General features: G+C 44.1%; 1 protein-coding gene across 2 annotated transcripts; it reads left to right on the top strand.

Annotated features, from left to right (window-relative positions):
- The first annotated feature begins 3233 nt into the window (after positions 1 to 3233).
- On the top strand, positions 3234 to 13544 carry LOC139386841 (GMP reductase 1-like). Of its 2 annotated transcripts, none has more exons than XM_071132694.1 (9): positions 3234 to 3577; positions 6409 to 6528; positions 9197 to 9280; positions 10022 to 10195; positions 10423 to 10504; positions 11305 to 11411; positions 11647 to 11689; positions 11883 to 12042; positions 12702 to 13544. In XM_071132694.1, exons 1-9 carry the CDS (start codon positions 3491 to 3493, stop codon positions 12880 to 12882), a joined length of 1038 nt encoding a protein of 345 aa, XP_070988795.1. In that variant the 5' UTR covers positions 3234 to 3490; the 3' UTR covers positions 12883 to 13544. The 2 variants fall into 2 exon arrangements, with proteins under 2 accessions (XP_070988795.1, XP_070988804.1); XM_071132703.1 differs by having other exon boundaries at positions 3288 to 3577; positions 11883 to 12023; positions 12701 to 13544.
- Positions 13545 to 20744: the final 7200 nt, after the last annotated feature.

Genomic DNA, 20744 nt, shown 5'->3' on the forward strand with positions numbered 1-20744 from the left:
AGTAGTTGTATACCAGTAGTAGTGCTGTAGTAGTTGTATACCAGGGGTAGTGCTGTAGTAGTATACCAGTAGTGCTGTTGTATACCAGTAGTAGTGCTGTAGTAGTAGTATACCAGAGGTAGTGCTGTAGTAGTTGTATACCAGTAGTAGTGCTGTAGTAGTTGTATACCAGTAGTAGTGCTGTAGTTGTATACCAGTAGTAGTTGTATACCAGGGGTAGTGCTGTAGTAGTATACCAGTAGTAGTTGTATACCAGTAGTAGTGCTGTAGTAGTTGTATACCAGGGGTAGTGCTGTAGTAGTATACCAGTAGTTGTATACCAGTAGTAGTGCTGTAGTAGTAGTATACCAGAGGTAGTGCTGTAGTAGTTGTATACCAGTAGTAGTGCTGTAGTAGTTGTATACCAGGGGTAGTGCTGTAGTAGTATACCTGTAGTAGTTGTATACCAGTAGTAGTGCTGTAGTAGTAGTATACCAGAGGTAGTGCTGTAGTAGTTGTATACCAGTAGTAGTGCTGTAGTAGTTGTATACCAGTAGTAGTGCTGTAGTTGTATACCAGGGGTAGTGCTGTAGTAGTATACCAGTAGTTGTATACCAGTAGTAGTGCTGTAGTAGTAGTATACCAGAGGTAGTGCTGTAGTAGTTGTATACCAGTAGTAGTTGTATACCAGGGGTAGTGCTGTAGTAGTATACCAGTAGTTGTATACCAGTAGTAGTGCTGTAGTAGTTGTATACCAGGGGTAGTGCTGTAGTAGTATACCAGGGGTAGTACTGTAGTAGGAATATACCAAGGGGTAGTATACCAGTAGTGTAGTAGTACTGCAGTATTGGTGTTGTAGTAGTAGTGTGCTACTGTATGAGGTGCTATATGACTGCATACAGTAGCATTCTGAACAGTAATTTCTCTGGCAACAGCTCTGGTGGACATTCCTGCAGTCAGCATGCCAACTGCACGCTCCCTCAACTTGAGACATCTATGGTATTGTGTTGTGTGACAACTGCACATTTTAGACCGATCTTTTATTGTCCCCCAGCACAAGGTGCACCTGTGTAAGGATTGTGCTGTTTAATCAACTTCTTGATATGCCAGCTTCTTGATTATCTTGGCACAGGGGAAATGCTCATTACCAGGGATGTAAACAGATTTGTGCACAATTTGAGAGAAATAAGCTTTTTGTTCAATATATGTATACTTTACACTCCATTGTATTTTGATATCTTTATCTCTGCCATATACAAACGGTATATAAATGTGATGTCTCTGACCATAGTGTTGAAATAGTCATTACATTAGACTAGAAGAGTGTACCAGACCAGGTAAATAGTCTTTATTAGATTTTTTTTATCAGGGCCCATAGGGCTGTAATGAAGTAATGCACTATATAGGGTGTCCGTTGGGATGGATGTTCCCACTGTCTTCCACATATGAGTTACTCAATTTATCTTCTGGCCTGCAGCGTGTTCAAAAAATGTACCATACCAGGCCTGTTACCAGTCTACAGAAGTCACATTATTGCTTCTCATACCACCCGGCATCCCACTGCTGGCTTGCTCAGATCTAAACATGGTTTGTCCCTGGATACTAATGGAAGTGGTGTTGGAGGGCCAGTAGGAGGCACCCTGTCCTCTGCTCTAAAAAAAAATATCCCAATGACCCAGGACAGTGTTTGGGGACATTGCCCTGTGTAGCGTGTCGTCTTTCGGATGAGACGTTAAACGGGTGTCCTGACTCTCTGTGGTCACTAAAGATCCCATGGCACTTATCACAAGAGTAGGGGTGTTAACCCTGGTGTCCTGGCTAAATTCCCAAATCTGGCCCTCAAACCATCACGGTCACCTAATCATGTATGAGCTGCCAATTGGCTCATACATCCTCTCCCCCGTAACTATTCCCCAGGTCGTTGCTGTAAATGAGAACATGTTCTCAGTCAACTTAACTGGTAAAATAAGGGTTAAAGGAAATGGAGAAGAATTCTCTACCAAAGCTCTTCCTTTCTTTTTAAATAGCTATTTACACCATGTACCTGAACAATGGATTTCAATTTGTTGATCAATGATTTCTGTAGTTAAGGTTCTGTTCTGTATTTAAAGCTGTGTTTTAATGAGTTGAAATTTAAAGCAAGATTTCATATTTATTTTCAAGTATTAATAAAATATTTATTTCGTACTTAATGTTTCATTTGTGAGTATTTTCTATCAGTTGTGGACTTGTCTCAAGATGTCATAGAGATCCTAAAGGAGTTGTGTTTGCACTGAGCAATGCTGTTACTGATAACCTAAAGGGGGGGGGGGGGATGCCTTAATCAACATCCACGTCTTCAGCGCCCGAAGGGAACAGTGAGTTAACTGCCTTGCTCTGGGCTGCTTGGCTCATTTAACACTATGTTACTTGTCCCCAACCCACCAGCCTTCGCAATGTGCCAAGCAAGAGACTACAAGAGTGGCATGTCAGTAACCATGTTTCTGTCACATTTTGAAAGATAACCAATTCAATACTTTAAAATGGTTGAAATAAAATATTAATTTGACAAATGTAAAAATAAAAATAAAAAACCTTAGGCTACACACAATGTGAACTACTGCTCATTTGAATAACTTTTTGTTGAATTCCTTAAAGTTAGGGTAGCCTATATCCCAGGGTGAAGATATCATAATTTGTTAAGGTGATCATTTGTGTTAAATACTAACTAAATGGAAAATGTCTCATTGTTGAATACGGTCCGCAGTCATTAGGACATTTCTTTGTGGGACTTTGGAACAGTTTGTATTTCAGCTGTTTCCTCATGAAAAGAAACTCCCTTTCCCCTCCTAGTGGTATGGTTGGGTAATACACCCTATTTCATTATGTGATTCAGGTTCCATTTTCTCAATATTTGAGAAATTATTTTGATTATATAGTTGAGGATGATGAATAGAATGATACAATGAAGAGGATGACGATGACAATTTTATCCATAGGATAATAACTCATAGAATTCATGCAAAGTAATGCACAGAATTTGGCCTTCAGTGACCCATTAAAAAACCGTTTTGGGGTTTCCTACCTTGTGAATGTTTTAGTGTATATACCTCACCCCATCCCCTCTGAGGATGTTGACTGACTCCAGTACTTCCTGGTTCTGTCAGCAGCTGTGCTGTTCTCTGCAGTGATAGGTCCATCTGACATGAATGTGTGTCAGATGGCCAGTGACAATACCACTTCTACTAGTGCTGCAACTGCGTCTGCCTCCCTCTGCACTGCTCTCAGTTATATATATGAGAGAGAGAGAGAGAGAGAGAGACCAAATAAAGCCATAGGTGTGTGTGCTGCTGGGAGAGGAGAGCCTGTTAACATGCTATAAATATTTAATGCATCTGGAGGTTCAGGGTTGGCTACTGTCTGGGTCTCAGCAGACCACATCACAGGCTCTATGTTGATCTAGTGATTCATAGAATTATTGATTTATTGGACTGGGACAGGGATTGGACCATCCCGGAGGTGACAGGCCATCATGCCTCGGATAGACGTGGATGTGAAGCTGGACTTTAAAGATGTCCTGTTCAGACCCAAGAGAAGCAGCCTGAAGAGCAGGTCAGAGGTAAGGTGTTATAAACCAGCCTTTATAGCTGCTGTTGTAGATGTCTAATGTGTTTTGCCTTGTCAGCACAGAAAAGAGAAAGGTAGAGCCATGGTGGACTCCCAAGGGGGCCAAGAGCATCAAGTATTATGTTCAAATCTGCGTTGAATCACAAATGACATACTAACTATCCCAAGCCAGCTGTGTTGGGTGGGTCAGTTGTGGAGGGTCAGTGATGAAAGATACCATAGGATTCCATATAGAACTGGTGATGTAGAGGATATCTGTGTAGAACATACACTATGGTTCCTTAGCTTGCTACAGCAGAACACAGTAACCTTCCCTGTGTGTGTGTGGAGGTCACCTTCCCATAAGCGGGGCTTGTATGGGCGTGTGTGTGCGCCTGTGCGTGCATGCTTGTGTGTGTGTGTGTTTGACGCTGAATGTTGGTCTTTGTGTGTGTGTGCATACGTCAATGTGTGTGTATATTTGTGCCTTCTCCCACTGCCTGCCTGGCACAGAGTTCACAATGTTCTGCCTGGCTAGCGCCTGTCAACACCTATACCTCTATGTGATGACATATGAGACATGACACGGCAGGATATGACACGGTGGGATATGAGACATGACACTCTCAGTTAAACGCTAACTAAATGGAATATGCCTTATTGTTGACAACAATCCACAGGCTGTTATTAGGACATTTGTGTGTGTGTTGTGTGTGCGTGTGCGTGTGTGACTGTTCCACAGCCTTTTTTTCAGGTAACATACCAAAAATAATCATTTATAGTTGAATGAACATATGAGACAAATGGAGAAAACCCATCACTTTAAGTCGGCTGAATTCTTTTCTTGCGTTTTCTCATATTAGAGATATTGTTGGGCCTACTAAAAAAGTCCAGGTAACACTTTGACTGAAGAGTTGAGTCAACTTAAACAAGGCTTTGGTACCAGTTACTGAATAAGGATTGGTTGAAACAACTACATTTGTGGGTGTTTCTATTTTATACATATATTTTTTTTACAGTACATGACATGAGAGAGTCAAGCTTGCACCTTATTCCCATATGGCATTATATTCCCTATATAGTTCACTTATTTTGACCAGGGCCCATAGGGGACAGTGAGTGTGACACTGAGTGGCACCCTATTCCCTATATAATGCACCATAGGGCTCTCAAATGTAGAGTACTATATAGGGTGCCATTTGGGACGTAGACAGAGACACTGTTAATCTGTTCTGTCCTACATCTGAAGTTCTATTTGCTTATTCTTTTAGGATTAACCCAGACAGGCTGATTCAGGGTGAACCCAGACAGGCTGATTCAGGGTGAACCCAGACAGGCTGATTCAGGGTGAACCCAGAGAGGCTGATTCAAGGTGAACCCAGACAGGCTGATTCAGGGTGAACCCAGACAGGCTGATTCAGGGTGAACCCAGACAGGCTGATTCAGGGGGAACCCAGACAGGCTGATTCAGGGTGAACCTCGACAGGCTGATTCACAGTGAATCCAGACATGCTGATTCAGGCTGATTCACAGTGAACCCAGACAGGCTGAGGTTCAGACTGATTCCTGATGAACCCAGACAGGCTGAGGTTCAGACTGATTCCTGATGAACCCAGACAGGCTGATTCAGGCTGATTCATGGTGAACACAGGCAGGCTGATTCAGGCTGATTCATGATGAACCCATTCAGGCTGATTCACGGGGAACCCAGACAGGCTGATTCAGGCTGATTCTGATTAACCCAGGCAGGCTGATTCAGGCTGATTCATGGTGAACACAGGCAGGCTGATTCAGGCTGATTCATGATGAACCCATTCAGGCTGATTCACGGGGAACCCAGACAGGCTGATTCAGGCTGATTCTGATTAACCCAGGCAGGCTGATTCAGGCTGATTCATGGTGAACACAGGCAGGCTGATTCAGGCTGATTCATGATGAACCCATTCAGGCTGATTCACGGGAAACCCAGACAGGCTGATTCAGGCTGATTCTGATTAACCCAGGCAGGCTGAGTCTCAGGCTGATTCATTGTGAACACATTTAAGGCTGATCTATGGTGAACCCAGGCAGCCTGATGCTCAGGCTGATTCATGATGAAGCCAGGCAGGCTGATGCTCAGGCTGATTCATGATGAACCCAGGCAGGCTGAGGAAACAATGAGACATCATCATCAGAGGATTGAGATCAAGGCTTTTTTTTAATGTGTCGTTTTACTGTAGTTGACACAATATTATGCTTTTAGCATATGGCCATACACTCACTAGCAGCCATTGGTTTGTTGATTAGTCATTGAATTAGATTAAAGGATGGATAATAGGTTATTTGTTGCCAGCATTGTCATACATTTTATCCCGGATGGAGAGACATCTCGGGGAGAAATATGAACATATGTATTTTTTTAATAGTTAAAACAATAAAATAATCTACTTCAATACCAGTGTTCTAACTTCTTTAAACCCTCAAATAGTTTCAATACAGGCCGTCAGTCTGGGGGCAAATCCAGCAAACATCACCCGTATGTTATACATTACCACAACTTAACTGGTCTTCCCAATCCTCTCATGTTATGTCAACTGTCCTGACTTCAGGCAGTATACCCACAACTTCTAATGCTAAACGTCTGTGTGGTTTCCTCTTCGAATCATGCATTTGTACCTTTTGGTGTTTTGATAGGCGTTCATGAATAAAATGTGTGATTTATTGGCTTGCGTCCCAAATGGCACCCTCTGTTCTCTATGTAGTGCTCATAGGGCTCTGGTCAGAAGTAGTGCACTATATAGGGAATAGGGTCCCATTTGGGATACACTAGGATTATTTATTGTTACTGTGCTCCCCTCCTCACAGGTGGACCTACGGAGGACGTTCACATTCCGTAATTCCAAACAGAGTTACCATGGCATCCCCATCATCGCTGCCAACATGGACACCACGGGCACCTTTGAGATGGCACAGGTCCTCAGCAAGGTTAGCACTGTACCGTTTGGGATTGTGCATTCCAAATGGCACTCTATTCCCAAATGGCACCCTTTTCCAAAATGGCACCCTATTCCCAAAATGGCACCCTATTCCCAAATGGCACCCTATTCCCAAAATGGCACCCTATTCCCAAAATGCACCCTATTCCCAAATGGCACCCTTTTCCAAAATGGCACTCTATTCCCAAAATGGCACAAATGGCACCCTATTCCCAAAATGGCACCCTATTCCCAAATGGCACCCTTTTCCAAAATGGCACCCTATTCCCAAAATGGCACTCTATTCCCAAAATGGCACCCTTTTCCAAAATGGCACCCTATTATGGCACCCTATTCCCAAAATGGCACCCTACCCTTTTCCAAAATGGCACCCTATTCCCAAAATGGCACCCTATTCCCAAATGGCACCCTATCCCAAAATGGCACCCTATTCCCAAATGGCAAAATGGCTCTATTCCCAAAATGGCACTCTATTCCCAAAATGGCACCCTATTCCCAAATGGCACCCTATTCCCAAAATGGCACCCTATTCCCAAAATGGCACTATATTCCCAAATGGCACCCTTTTCCAAAATGGCACCCTATTCCCAAAATGGCACCCTATTCCCAAATGGCACCCTATTCCTAAAATGGCACCCTATTCCCAAATGGCACCCTATTCCCAAAATGGCACCCTATTCCCAAAATGGCACTCTATTCCCAAATGGCACCCTTTTCCAAAATGGCACCCTATTCCCAAAATGGCACCCTATTCCCAAATGGCACCCTATTGGACCTAGACTTTGTGCTCCGGTACCGTTTGCTGTGTGGTAGCAGAGAGAACAGTCTATGACTAGGGTGGCTGGAGTCTTTGACAATTTTTAGGGCCTTCCTCTGACACCACCTGGTATAGAGGTCCTGAATGGCAGGAAGCTTGGCCCCGGTGATGTACTGGGCCGTACGCACTACCCTCTGTAGTGCCCTGTGGTCGGAGGCCGAGCAGTTGCCATACCAGGCATTGATGCAACCCGTCAGGATGCTCTCGATGGTGCAGCTGTAAAACCTTTTGAGGATCTGAGGACCCATGCCAAATCTTTTCAGTCTCCTGAGGGGGAATAGGTTTTGTCGTGCCCTCTTCACGACTGTCTTGGTGTGCTTGGAACATGTTAGTTTGTTGGTGATGACGCCAAGGAACTTGAAGCTCTCAACCTGCTCCACTACAGCCCTATTGATGAGAATGGGGGCTTGCCCAGTCCTCCTTTTCCTGTAGACCACAATCATCTCCTTTGTCTTGATCACGTTGAGGGAGAGGTTGTTGTCCTTGCACCACACTGTCATGTCTCTGACCTCTTCCCTATAGGCTGTCTCATCGTTGTTGGTGATCAGGCCTACCAAACTTAATGATGGTGTTGGAGTCGTGCCTGGCCATGCAGTTATGAGTAAACAGGGAGTACAGGAGGGCACTGAGCACGCACCCCAGAGGGGCCAGCGTGTTGGATGTATTGTTACCTACCCTTACCACCTGGGGGCGGCCCGTCAGGAAGTCCAGGATCCAGTCCCAGGGTCCTTAGCTTAGCGATGAGCTTTGAGGAGACTATGGTGTTGAACGCTGAGCTGTAGTCAATTAATAGCATTCTCACATAGATGTTCCTTTTGTCCAGGTGGGAGAGGGCAGTATGGAAACACTGCTGGACACATGATCAGACCTGGACACATGCCATGGTAAAGGTCAGGGAGTTTCTATTGACCACATGATCAGACCTGGACACATGCCATGGTAAGGGTCAGGGAGTTTCTATTGACCACATGATCTGACCTGGACACATGCCATGGTAAGGGTCAGGGAATTTCTACTGACCACGTGATCAGACCTGGACACATGCCATGGTAAGGGTCAGGGAGTTTCTACTGGCCACGTGATCAGACCTGGACACATGCCATGGTAAGGGTCAGGGAGTTTCTACTGACCACGTGATCAGACCTGGACACATGCCATGGTAAGGGTCAGGGTGTTTCTACTGACCACATGATCAGACCTGGACACATGCCATGGTAAGGGTCAGGGAGTTTCTACTGACCACATGATCAGACCTGGACACATGCCATGGTAAGGGTCAGGGAGTTTCTACTGACCACGTGACCAGACCAGGAAAAACTCCAGTGGTTCTGTTGTTTCTCTATCAACAACAACAACAACAAGTCCAGTCATCCCCAGGTCTGCTTCAGTGAAGTCTTGACAACCTGATGACCTGTGAAAGAGTAGCCAGGGTGATGACCTGTGAAAGAGTAGCCAGGGTGATGACCTGTAAAAGGGTTGCCAGGGTGATGACCTGTGAAAGAGTAACCAGGGTGATGACCTGTGAAAGGGTTGCCAGGGTGATGACCTGTGAAAGAGTAGCCAGGGTGATGACCTATGAAAGGGTTGCCAGGGTGATGACCTGTGAAAGGGTTGCCAGGGTGATGACCTGTGAAAGGGTTGCCAGGGTGATGATCTGTGAATGGGTTGCCAGGGTAATGACCTGTGAAAGGGTTGCCAGGGTGATGACCTGTGAAAGGGTAGCCAGGGTGATGACCTGTGAATGGGTTGCCAGGGTGATGACCTGTGAATGGTCAGTTGCCAGAGTACTAAGTAACGCTGTGAATTTCCGTTCTTCTTGTTTCTCTACATTCTCCTCTAGCAAACTCTCTTCACCGCCATGCAGAAGCACTACACTGTGGAGGAGTGGAAGGCTTTTGCAGCCAAGTTTCCAGAATGTTTGGAGGTTTGTAATAATCCCAGACAACAATGTTTGGAGGTTTGTAATAATCCCAGACAACAATGTTTGGAGGTTTGTAATAATCCCAGACAACAATGTTTGGAGGTTTGTAATAATCCCAGACAACAATGTTTGGAGGTTTGTAATAAACCCAGACAACAATGTTTGGAGGTTTGTAATAATCCCAGACAACAATGTTTGGAGGTTTGTAATAATCCCAGACAACAATGTTTGGAGGTTTGTAATAATCCCAGACAACAATGTTTGGAGGTTTGTAATAATCCCAGACAACAATGTTTGGAGGTTTGTAATAATCCCAGACAACAATGTTTGGAGGTTTGTAATAAACATAGACAACAATGTTTGGAGGACAGCTAGAATTGTCATCATACAGCATTTTCATGACCTCATGCAACAGTGGTGTCCCCAGGGTTTGAATAATGTATTGAATTCAGGAGTTGTTATGGAAATAGTGGGTGGCCCATGGTAATGTTTCTAACGCTTATAAGGACTAGTGCTCTGATTTGTTATGGGAGTGCTTATAGTAGCACCCATAGAAATATAATCGCTAGAACGGCCACCCCTTTACAAGTCAATGATGCCAGTCAAATCAGTTTACCAGTCAAGTTTACCAGTCAAATCAGAGGCTCCAGACCCGTTCTAATGATTCTATTTCTACGGTAGCACCTCCATCCTTCCAACCCTGGTTGTTCTCTCACACTGCCGCCCTGTCCCCGTCCCCCTCAGCACGTAGCGGTCAGTTCAGGCAGCGGTCAAGCCGACCTGGAGAAGCTGTGCAGCGTCCTGGAGGCCGTCTCTGACATCAGATTTGTCTGTCTGGACGTTGCCAACGGCTACTCTGAACACTTTGTGGAGTTTGTCAAAACCGTCAGGGGGAGGTTTCCCCAACACACTATAATGGTGAGGCCGTTCCATCAAGTTAACACAGCTGAACAGCTTTCCAAGACTTAATTTGCTTATGTCGTTTTAATTACTGCAAATATTCTAACATGTGCAATGTGATGTGCCATGCAATGTTAAACTATCACCTGTTTGGTAGTTAGTTGGTTTGGTAGCTGTATAGGGATTCTAAATGCTATGACTGTGTCTGTCTGTGTGTCTGTCTGTGTGTGTCTAACTGTGGTCAGGCTGGCAACGTGGTGACAGGAGAGATGGTGGAGGAGCTGATCCTGGCAGGAGCTGACATCATTAAAGTGGGTATTGGGCCAGGTGGGTCTGTTACTCTGGTACTCTGTCTGTTACTCCATCTGTTACTCTGTTACCCTGTCTGTTACTCTGGTACTCTGTCTGGTACTCCAATACTCTGTCTGTTACTCTGTCTGTTACTCTGGTACTCTGTCTGTTACTCCATCTGTTACTCTGTTACCCTGTCTGTTACTCTGTCTGTTACTCTGTCTGTTACTTTGTCTGTTACTCTGGTACTCCATATGTTACTCTGTCTGTTACTCTATTAGTTACTCTGTTACTCTATTGCTCTGTCTGTTTCTCTCTTTTACTCTGTCGGTTTCTCTGTTACTCTGTCTGTTACTCTGTTACTCTGTCTGTTACTCTGTCTGGTACTCTGTCTGGTACTCTGTCTGGTACTCTGTCTGGTACTCCATATGTTACTCTGTCTGTTACCCTGTTACTCTCTGTTACTCTCTGTTACTCTGTTACTCTGTCTGTTACTTTGTTACTCTGTCTGTTACTCTGTTACTCTGTATGTTACTCTGTTACTCTGTCTGTTACTCTATGTTACTCTGTCTGTTACTTTGTTACTCTGTCTGTTACTCTGTTACTCTGTCTGTTACTTTGTTACTCTGTTACTCTGTATGTTACTCTATGTTGCTCTGTCTGTTACTCTATGTTACTCTGTCTGTTACTCTAGCACCCTCTTCCCTACATAGTGCACTATAAGTAGAGCACTATATGGAGTCATGAGTTCACCATGGCTCCCTTCAAGAGAGAACAATACTTCAGCTGAGTGCATTCAGCTCCTGACAAACTGACACGTCATGATTCCCCTCTAGGTTCTGTGTGTACGACGCGCATTAAGACGGGAGTGGGATATCCCCAGCTCAGTGCTGTCATAGAGTGTGCAGACTCCGCCCACGGCCTGAAGGCTCACATCATCTCAGTGAGTGACCTCTGACCTCAAGAACCTTCTGACATTCTGACCTCTTGGGTCAGATTCAGGAGGGTGCAACGCACCTGCACAATACATGTACATGTATCTACACAACATTTCTATCTGAACGAACCCAGGGGTTAAAGGTGCTGGAGCTCGGGTTACACCTGGCTTTCCCTTTGAGACATTAAACCACTGAACGTTCCACAATGTTTGCTCAATATGTTTTGTTTTATCTCACCAGGATGGCGGATGCAGCTGTCCTGGGGATGTGGCTAAGGCATTTGGTGAGTCCTGGTTTGATAAATCATACTATCATAGTGACATTGTGTGTGTGTCCTGTTCTTTATGGTGCCTGGTCATAGTAGTGCACTATATTGGTAATAGGATGCATTTGGAGCGCATGCATTGTGTTGTGTCACTCAAAAATACTGCCTTGCCTGACCCTCTCTCAACAGGGTTGTGTGTGTGTGATTCTAGGCGCTGGAGCTGATTTTGTGATGCTGGGGGGCATGCTGGCTGGCCACGACCAGTGTGCCGGGGAGGTCATTGAGAAGAATGGCAGAAAGGTCCAGCTGTTCTATGGGATGAGCTCTGACACGGCCATGAAGAAACATGTAGGGGGAGTGGCAGAGTACAGGTAAACAGTACTCATTAGGTGGGTGCTTATATCTGTCCTGTCTTACACATGGGAACTGGGCATATCCCGTTCTCCCTGAGACGCCCTCGGAGAGTGAGGTCAAAGCCAGGGCCCTGGAGAAATGAGTGTTAAGTGCCTTGCTCAAGGGCACTTCAACAGATTGCTTTCACCTTGCCGGGGTGGGGATTTAAAGTAGCAACCTTACGGTTAATGGCCCAGTGATCTAACCGCTAGGACAGTGGTTCCCAGCCTTCTTCGGTTACTGTACCACCGACTGAATTTAGCTCTGCCTGGAGTACCCCTGAAGTACCCCCTTGTGCATTTTACCAGAAGGCCTATGGTCTCATGAGTCTTCTCAAGTACCCCAGGGGGTCCTTGTACCCATGGTTGGGAACCCCTGCACTAGCCTACCTTCCGCCCACACTATATAAATACAGTATCCTTTCAGTTTTTCTTACAGTAACTTACAAGCAAGCGCACACATTTCCTTCACAAAATGTTCATTTAGTAGTTAGCTCTGGTCTGTTTAGTACAAAACTGTTGATGATGTCGAAGACCTAAGAAATCAATGTGCCTGATCAACCCAATGGAAAGACCATAGATTTATTGACAAGTTTTCCCCTCTTCCTCAATCCCTCCATACCCCTCTCCTCCTGCAGAGCATCAGAGGGCAGGACGGTGGAGGTACCGTACAGGGGGGATGTAGAGGCCACCATCAGGGACATTCTGGGTGGTCTGCGCTCCACCTGCACCTACGTAGGAGCTGCCAAACTGAAGGAGCTCAGTCGCAGGACCACCTTTATCAGAGTCACACAGCAGGCCAGCCACATGTTCACATAGTAGTAAATGGATGGACGGATGGACAACATAATCTTTCTTGTTTCCATTGTGCTGATTTAACTTAAAATGTAAAAGTGTGAATCTACAACAATATTTATGTGAATGCATGCGTTTTTTTGTTGCCTGTACACAATAAACAGAAAGAGGAGAAACAGAATGAAATACCAACCTGGACTCAGGGGTAGACGTAACATAGTAAACGTATATCTGTGACACTTCAAATAGTATGAAATGTAACGTTTGGCATGCTATTCATTTGTGGATGTCCATCTTCCATTTCGTACAATATGTTACGAATTTGCAAAACGGATGATATGTTATGAGTTCTAATTTCTTGAGGCTAAAGTTATCTAGGTGGCTAACGCTAATGTTAGCCAGGTTAGGGGTTAAGGTTAGGAGTTAGGTTAAGGTTAGGGGAAGGGTTAGCTAACATGCTAAGTAGTTGCAAAGTTGGTAAGTAGTTCCAAAGTTGCTAATTAGATCAAATTCTAAAATTGTCTGATGTTATTCAGAACACACAGCCTTTGGGTTGCTTGATGTTCATGTTTTACACCTACCCAACCTGACCAACCACTCTACTTTTGTTTTTTGTCTTAAGTAACCTTCTGTCTTATGTAACCATACCAAATGTAACATATTATAATAAATTTAGTGTTTCGAAATCTGGATTTACATTTACTATGTTACATGTAGTCTATGAGACCAGGCTGGAAAATCAGAGTGCTAGAGTATGTTATGTGTAGTCTATGAGACCAGGCTGGAAAAACAGAGTGCTAGAGTAAGCAGCTGCTCTGTTGCTCCTCTTGAAAGACGAATGACAGAATTTCAGTTGACTCTGTTATTTATTATTCTGAGTATACAGAGACAGTACATTTGTTCATGTGCTTTTGTGTTTCTTTAAACAAATTTGTTGAAATCTAAATGAAACATTTAAAAAAATAACCACTGAAATATTTTGTCCATAAACCTGCAAAAACTCTCTAAGAAAGAGACCATAGATCATACAGAACAGATTGGAGTATATCCTACAAATTAAACCGTAATACCACAGTTAGAAAAGCAACTTTGAAGTCTTCAATTCCTCTTGTTTCCTGTTTCCTGTTGTACATAAATGTATCTTACATATGAGGTACACAAAAAAGTTATTTCACAACCTTTTTTGGGGTTTGTGGACCAATGCATGAAAATGTTTTAAATCACAGATTGAACAATAATAACAATGATCCTATTTTGTATAATATCTACAACAATGTTTATATTTTAGCACATACATATCTCAGGGAAAAACAGTCAATGGGCGGTGTCTGTTTCTCTGCCAGTTCACCTGATTATTGGCAAGATGCAAACAACAGTCTAATAATCTCTATTTATTCTATTCTCTCCCTCCTCTCTCGCTCTCTCTCTCTCTTCCTCTCTCCTCTCTCTCCTCTCCTCTCTCTCTCGCTCTCCCTCCTCTCTTTCTCTCACTCTCCCTCCTCTCTTTCTCTCACTCTCCCTCCTCTCTTGCTCTCTCTCTCCCTCCTCTCTCTCTCAATGAATTTGAAAATATCCAATTGCTTTCTGTGATGATAAACAGTTTTATGATAATCACACACACACACCATTCCTGACTTCTGTAGTAAATACTTTATTTTGGCTGTAAGAAAAATGATAAATAGTATCATTTTAAACTGAAAGAAAAGAGAGACACCTGTTAGAATTCAGTCTAAAGTAAGTTGGGTACACGAGTGGGTAGTGAGGCCAGGTAGTTACAGAATGTAAAGAAATGTCCACATGCATGTGCACAGGTTCCTCTACTGTTGAACCTGTAGCACTGGTCCCTATTTCACTGATGATCTTGACTCTAGCTTTTTCACTTGATAGTACCATGATTTGCCTGAATTAAAAGTATGAAAATATACATTTTAATGATTCATGTCACGTGAAGATACAATGTATTCTTAGGTGACATATTGCAAGTTGAGGTTTGAGTTTTACATGGGATGTCATTCATACAAAGAACTGATGAAAGTGAATCAGAGACATTTTAGAGGGTCATTGGCTGTAATGATTTAACATGGAAAAACACAAACCTATAATTCAGGTATTGCACATACAACACAATTACAACTAAGTTAATTGGACAGGTTCACTATACCTGTAGTTCAATGTCAGTGGTTCCCCACTCCACCACCTTTTACAGTGTAAAACATTGTATAACGTCCAGAAGAACCACTGTAAAACGTTGTATAACGTCCAGAAGAACCAATGTAAAACGTTGTATAATGTCCAGAATAACCACTGTAAAACGTTGTATAACGTCCAGAAGAACCAATGTAAAACGTTGTATAACATCCAGAATAACCACTGTAAAACGTTGTATAACGTCCAGAAGAACCACTGTAAAACGTTGTATAACGTCCAGAAGAACCACTGTAAAACGTTGTATAACGTCCAGAAGAACCACTGTAAAACGTTGTATAACGTCCAGAAGAACCATTGTAAAACGTTGTATAACGTCCAGAAGAACCACTGTAAAACGTTGTATAACGTCCAGAAGAACCACTGTAAAACGTTGTATAACGTCCAGAAGAACCACTGTAAAACGTTGTATAACGTCCAGAAGAACCACAGAATGCCACCGATAAAAGGTGAAGTACAACTCACTGCAGGAGAAGCTATCAGGTAACTTACTACAGTATATCTAAAACAAGAAGGGAATGAAGACATTAAATCACAAAGAATGCATCCCAAATGGCACCCTCATCGCTTTATAGTGCACTACATCTGACCATAGCCTAAAATTAGTGCACTTTATAGGAAAAGGGTGCCATTTGGGACACAACCTAGCAACAACAATACTACTAACCCTGTCCTGTAGACATTGGTTGATGTTCAAATCAATATGGTTACTCTTTGAATTCACTTTCTGGAATATGGCCTATAACTAAATTATACACACCCACATTTCTGTAAACTGACATGATTGCAACATACAGTGCCTTCGGAAAGTGTTCTGACCCCTTGACTTTTTCCACAGTTTGTTACGTTACAGCCTTATTCTAAAATGGATTCAATAGTTTTTTTCCCTCATCAATCTACACACAACACGCCATAATGACAAAGCAAAACTTTTTTTTTTTTTGCTAATTTATAAAAAATACAAAACTGAATTATCACATTTACATAAGTATTCAGACCCTTTACTCAGTACTTTGTTGAAGCACCTTTGGCAGAGATTACAGCATCAAGTCTTCTTGGGTAAGACGCTACAAGCATGGCACACTTGTTTTTGGGGAGTTTCTCCCATTCTTCTCTGCAGATCCTCTCAAGCTCTGTCAGGTTGGATGGGGAGCTTCGCTGCACAGCTATTTTCAGGTCTCTCCAGAGATGTTCGATCAGGTTCAAGTCCAGGCTCTGGCTGGGCCACTCAAGGACATTCAGAGACTTGTCCCGAAGCCACTCCTGCATTGTCTTGGCTGTGTGCTTAGGGTCGTTGTCCTGTTAGAAGGTGACCCTTCGCCCCAGTCTAAGGTCCTGAGCGCACTGGAGCAGGTTTTCATCAAAGATCTCCCTGTACTTTGCTCCGTTCATCTTTCCTTCGATCCTGACTAGCCTCCCAGTCCCTGCTGCTGAAAAACATCCCCACAGCATGATGCTGCCACCACCATGCTTCACCGTAGGGATGGTACCAAGTTTCCTCCAGACGTGATGCTTAGCATGCAGTCCAACAAGTTTAATCTTGGTTTCATCAGACCAGATAATCTTGTTTCTCATGGTCAGTCATTTAGGTGCCTTTTGGCGAGCTCCAAGCGGGCTGTCATGTGCCTTTTACTGAGGAGTGGCTTCCATCTGGCCACCCTACCATAAAGGCCTGATTGGTGGAGTGCTGCAGAGATGGATGTCCTTCTGGAAGGTTCCCCCATCTGCACAGAGAAACTCTGGAGCTCTGTCAGAGTGACCATCGTTTTTTAATTTATTTTACCTTTATTTAACCAGGTAGACTAGTTGAGAACAAGTTCTCATTTACAATTGCGACCTGGCCAAGAATAAAGCAAAGCAATTTGACACATACAACAACACAGAGTTACACATGGAATATACAAACATACAGTCAATAATACAGTAGAAAACATCTTTATACAGTGTGTGCAAATGAGGTAAGATAAGATAGGTAAGGCAATAAATAGGCCATGGTGGCGAAGTAATTACAACATACCAATTAAACACTGGAGTGATTGATGTGCAGAAGATGAATGTGCAAGTAGAGAAACTGGGGAGCAAAGGAGCAAGATAAATAAATAAATACAGTATGGGGATGAGGTAGTTGGATGGGCGATATTACAGATGGGCTATGTACAGGTGCAGTGATCTGTGAGCTGCTCTGACAGCTGGTGCTTAAAGCTAGTGAGGGAGATATTAGTCTCCAGCTTCAGTGATTTTTGCAGTTCGTTCCAGTCATTGGTAGCAGAGAACTTGAAAGGCTGCCAAAGGAGGAATTGGCTTTGGGGGTGACTAGTGAGATATACCTGCTGGAGCGCGTGCTACGGGTGGGTGCTGCTATAGTGACCAGTGAGCTGAGATAAAGGCGGGGCTTTACCTAGCAGAGACTTGTAGATGACCTGGAGCCAGTGGGTTTGGCGACGAGTATGAAGCGAGGGCCAGCCAACGAGAGTATACAGGTCACAATGGTGGGTAGTATATGGGGCTTTGGTGACAAAACGGATGGCACTGTGATAGACTGCACCCAATTTGTTGAGTAGAGTGTTGGAGGCTATTTTGTAAATGACATCGCCGAAGTCGAGGATCGGTAGGATGGTGAGTTTTACGAGGGTATGTTTGGCAGCATGAGTGAAGGATGCTTTGTTGCGAAATAGGAAGCCGATTCTAGATTTAATTTTAGATTTAATTTTGGATTGGAGATGCTTAATGTGAGCCTGGAAGGAGAGTTTACAGTCTAACCAGACACCTAGGTATTTGTAGTTGTCCACATATTCTAAGTCAGAACCGTCCAGAGTAGTGATGCTGGACGGGCGGGCAGGTGCAGGCAGCGATCGGTTAAAGAGCATGTATTTAGTTTTACTTGCATTTAGGAGCAATTGGAGGAGAGTTGTATGGCATTGAAGCTCATCTGGAGGTTAGTTAACACAGTGTCCAAAGAAGGGCCAGAAGTATACAGAATGGTGTCGTCTGCATAGAGGTGGATAGAGAATCACCAGCAGCAAGAGCAACATTATTGATATATACAGAGAAGAGAGTCGGCCCTAGAATTTAACCTTGTGGCACCTCCATAGAGAGGTCGAGACAACAGGCCGTCCGATTTGACATGCTGACTCTATCTGAGAAGTAGTTGGTGAGCCAGGCGAGGCAGTCATTTGAGAAACCAAGGCTGTTTAGTCTGCCGATAAGAATGTGGTGATTGACAGAGTCGAAAGCCTTGGCCAGGTCGATGAATATGGCTGCACAGTAATGTCTCTTATCGATGGTGGTTATGATATCATTTAGTACCTTGAGCATGGCTGAGGTGCACTCATAACCAGCTCTGAAACCAGACTGCATAGCGGAGAAGGTACGGTGGGATTCGAAATGGTCGGTGATCTGTTTCTTAACTTGGCTTTCAAAGACCTTAGAAAGGCAGGGTAGGATAGATATAGGTTTGTAGCAGTTTGGGTCTAGAGTGTCTCCCCCTTTGAAGAGGGGGATGATCGCGGCAGCTTTCCAATCTTTGGGAATCTCAGATGATACGAAAGAGAGGTTGAACAGGCTAGTAATAGGGGTTGCAACAATTTCGGCAGATCATTTTAGAAAGAGAGGGTCCAGATTGTCTAGCCCGGCTGTTTTGTAGTGGTCCAGATTTTGCCGCTCTTTCAGAACATCAGCTATCTGGATTTGGGTGAAGGAGAAATGGGGAGGCTTGGGCGAGTTGCTGTGGGGGGTGCCGGGCAGTTGACCGGGGTAGGGGTAGCCAGGTGGAAAGCATGGCCAGCCGTAGAAAAATGCTTATTAAAATGATCAATTATAGTGGATTTATCGGTGGTGACAGTGTTTCCTAGCCTCAGTGCAGTGGACAGCTGGGAGGAGGTTCTCTTATTCTCCATGGACTTTACAGTGTCCCAGAACTTTTTTGAGTTTGTGCTACAGGATGCAAATTTCTGTTTGAAAAAGCTAGCCTTAGCTTTCCTAACTGCCTGTGTATATTGGTTCCTAACTTCCCTGAAAAGTTGCATATCACGGGGGTTATTCGATGCTAATGCAGAACACCACAGGATGTTTTTGTGCTGGTCAAGGGCAGCCAGGTCTGGAGTGAACCAAGGGCTATATCTGTTCCTGGTTCTACATTTTTTGAATGGAGCATGCTTATTTAAGATGGTGAGGAAGGCACTTTTAAAGAATAACCAGGCATTTTCTACTGACGGGATGTGTCATTCCAAGATACCCTGACCAGTTCAATTAGAAAGGCCTGCTCGCTGAAGTGTTTCAGGGAGCGTTTGACAGTGGTGAGGGGTGGTCGTTTGACCGCAGACCCATTACGGATGCAGGCAATGAGGCAGTGATCGCTGAGATCTTGGTTGAAAACAGCAGAGGTGTATTTGGAGGGCAGGTTGGTTAGGATGATATCTATGAGGGTGCCCGTGTTTACGGATTTGGGATTGTACCTGGTAGGTTCATTGATAATTTGTGTGAGATTGAGGGTATCAAGCTTAGATTGTAGGATGGCCGGGGTGTTAAGCATGTCCCAGTTTAGGTCACCTAGCAGCATGAGCTCTGAAGATAGATGGGGGACAAATCAATTCACATATGATGTCCAGGGCACAGCTGGGGGCAGAGGGTGGTCTATAGCAAGCAGCAACGGTGAGAGAGTTGTTTCTGGCCGGGCGGCCAGCTCTAGGAAGAGTCTCAAGGATGATGCACCTGAGCTCAATTTCGAGTCTCATAGCACTAGGGTTTGAATACTTACGTAAATAAGGTATTACTGTTTTTTAGGGGATAAAAATGTCTTTAAAAAACTGTTTTCACTTTGTCATTATGTGTTATTGTGTGTAGATTTCAGAATAAGGCTGTAACGTAACAAAATGTATGAAAAGTCAAGGGGTCTGAATACTTCAGGAATGCACTGAATACGGTATATGTGTAATCCTTTACTACACACATTGTGGTTTTTCATTGAAACAAATATTCCATCCTATTTTTTTTTGGGGGGGGGGGGGGGGGGTTCTGATGACTGAGGGTAACGATGAGCAGTAGAGGGTTGTATTCTAACAAGGCAGAAATTATCAATTGATATAACTCACACATGCATAATTCACTTTATAGGTCAATATAGAGGACAAATCTCATGGTTTAGTAAATTCAAGCCTTTCCAGGTCAACCATCTGCTAGCTACAGTATCCACTCACTGTGTTCTGGAGAGAGACTGGCCTCCCAGACAGTGGGCCACTAACTGTGTTCTGGAGAGAGACTGGCCTCCCAGACAGTGGGCCACTCACTGTGTTCTGGATTTTAGAGACTGGCCTCCCAGGCAGTGGGCCACTAACTGTGGTCTGGAGAGAGAAGGCATAGCAGTGGGCCACTACACTGTGTTCATGGAGTAAACTGGCCTCCCAGGCAGTGGGCCACTAACTGTGTTCAAAAGGAGAGAGACTGGCCTCCCAGATTAACAGTGGGCCACTCACTGTGTTCTAAAGGTAGAGATACTGGCCTCCCAGGCAGTGGGCCACTAACTGTGGTCTGGAGAGAGACTGGCCTTCCAGACAGTGGGCCACTAACTGTGTTCTGGAGAGAGACTGGCCTCCCAGGCAGTGGGCCACTAACTGTGTTCAATCACAGGCAGCAGAGACTGGCCTCCCAGACAGTGGGCCACTCACTGTGTTTAGGGATGATCA

This window comes from Oncorhynchus clarkii, chromosome 3 (assembly GCF_045791955.1).
Source record: "Oncorhynchus clarkii lewisi isolate Uvic-CL-2024 chromosome 3, UVic_Ocla_1.0, whole genome shotgun sequence".
NCBI classification, from domain to species: domain Eukaryota; kingdom Metazoa; phylum Chordata; class Actinopteri; order Salmoniformes; family Salmonidae; genus Oncorhynchus; species Oncorhynchus clarkii.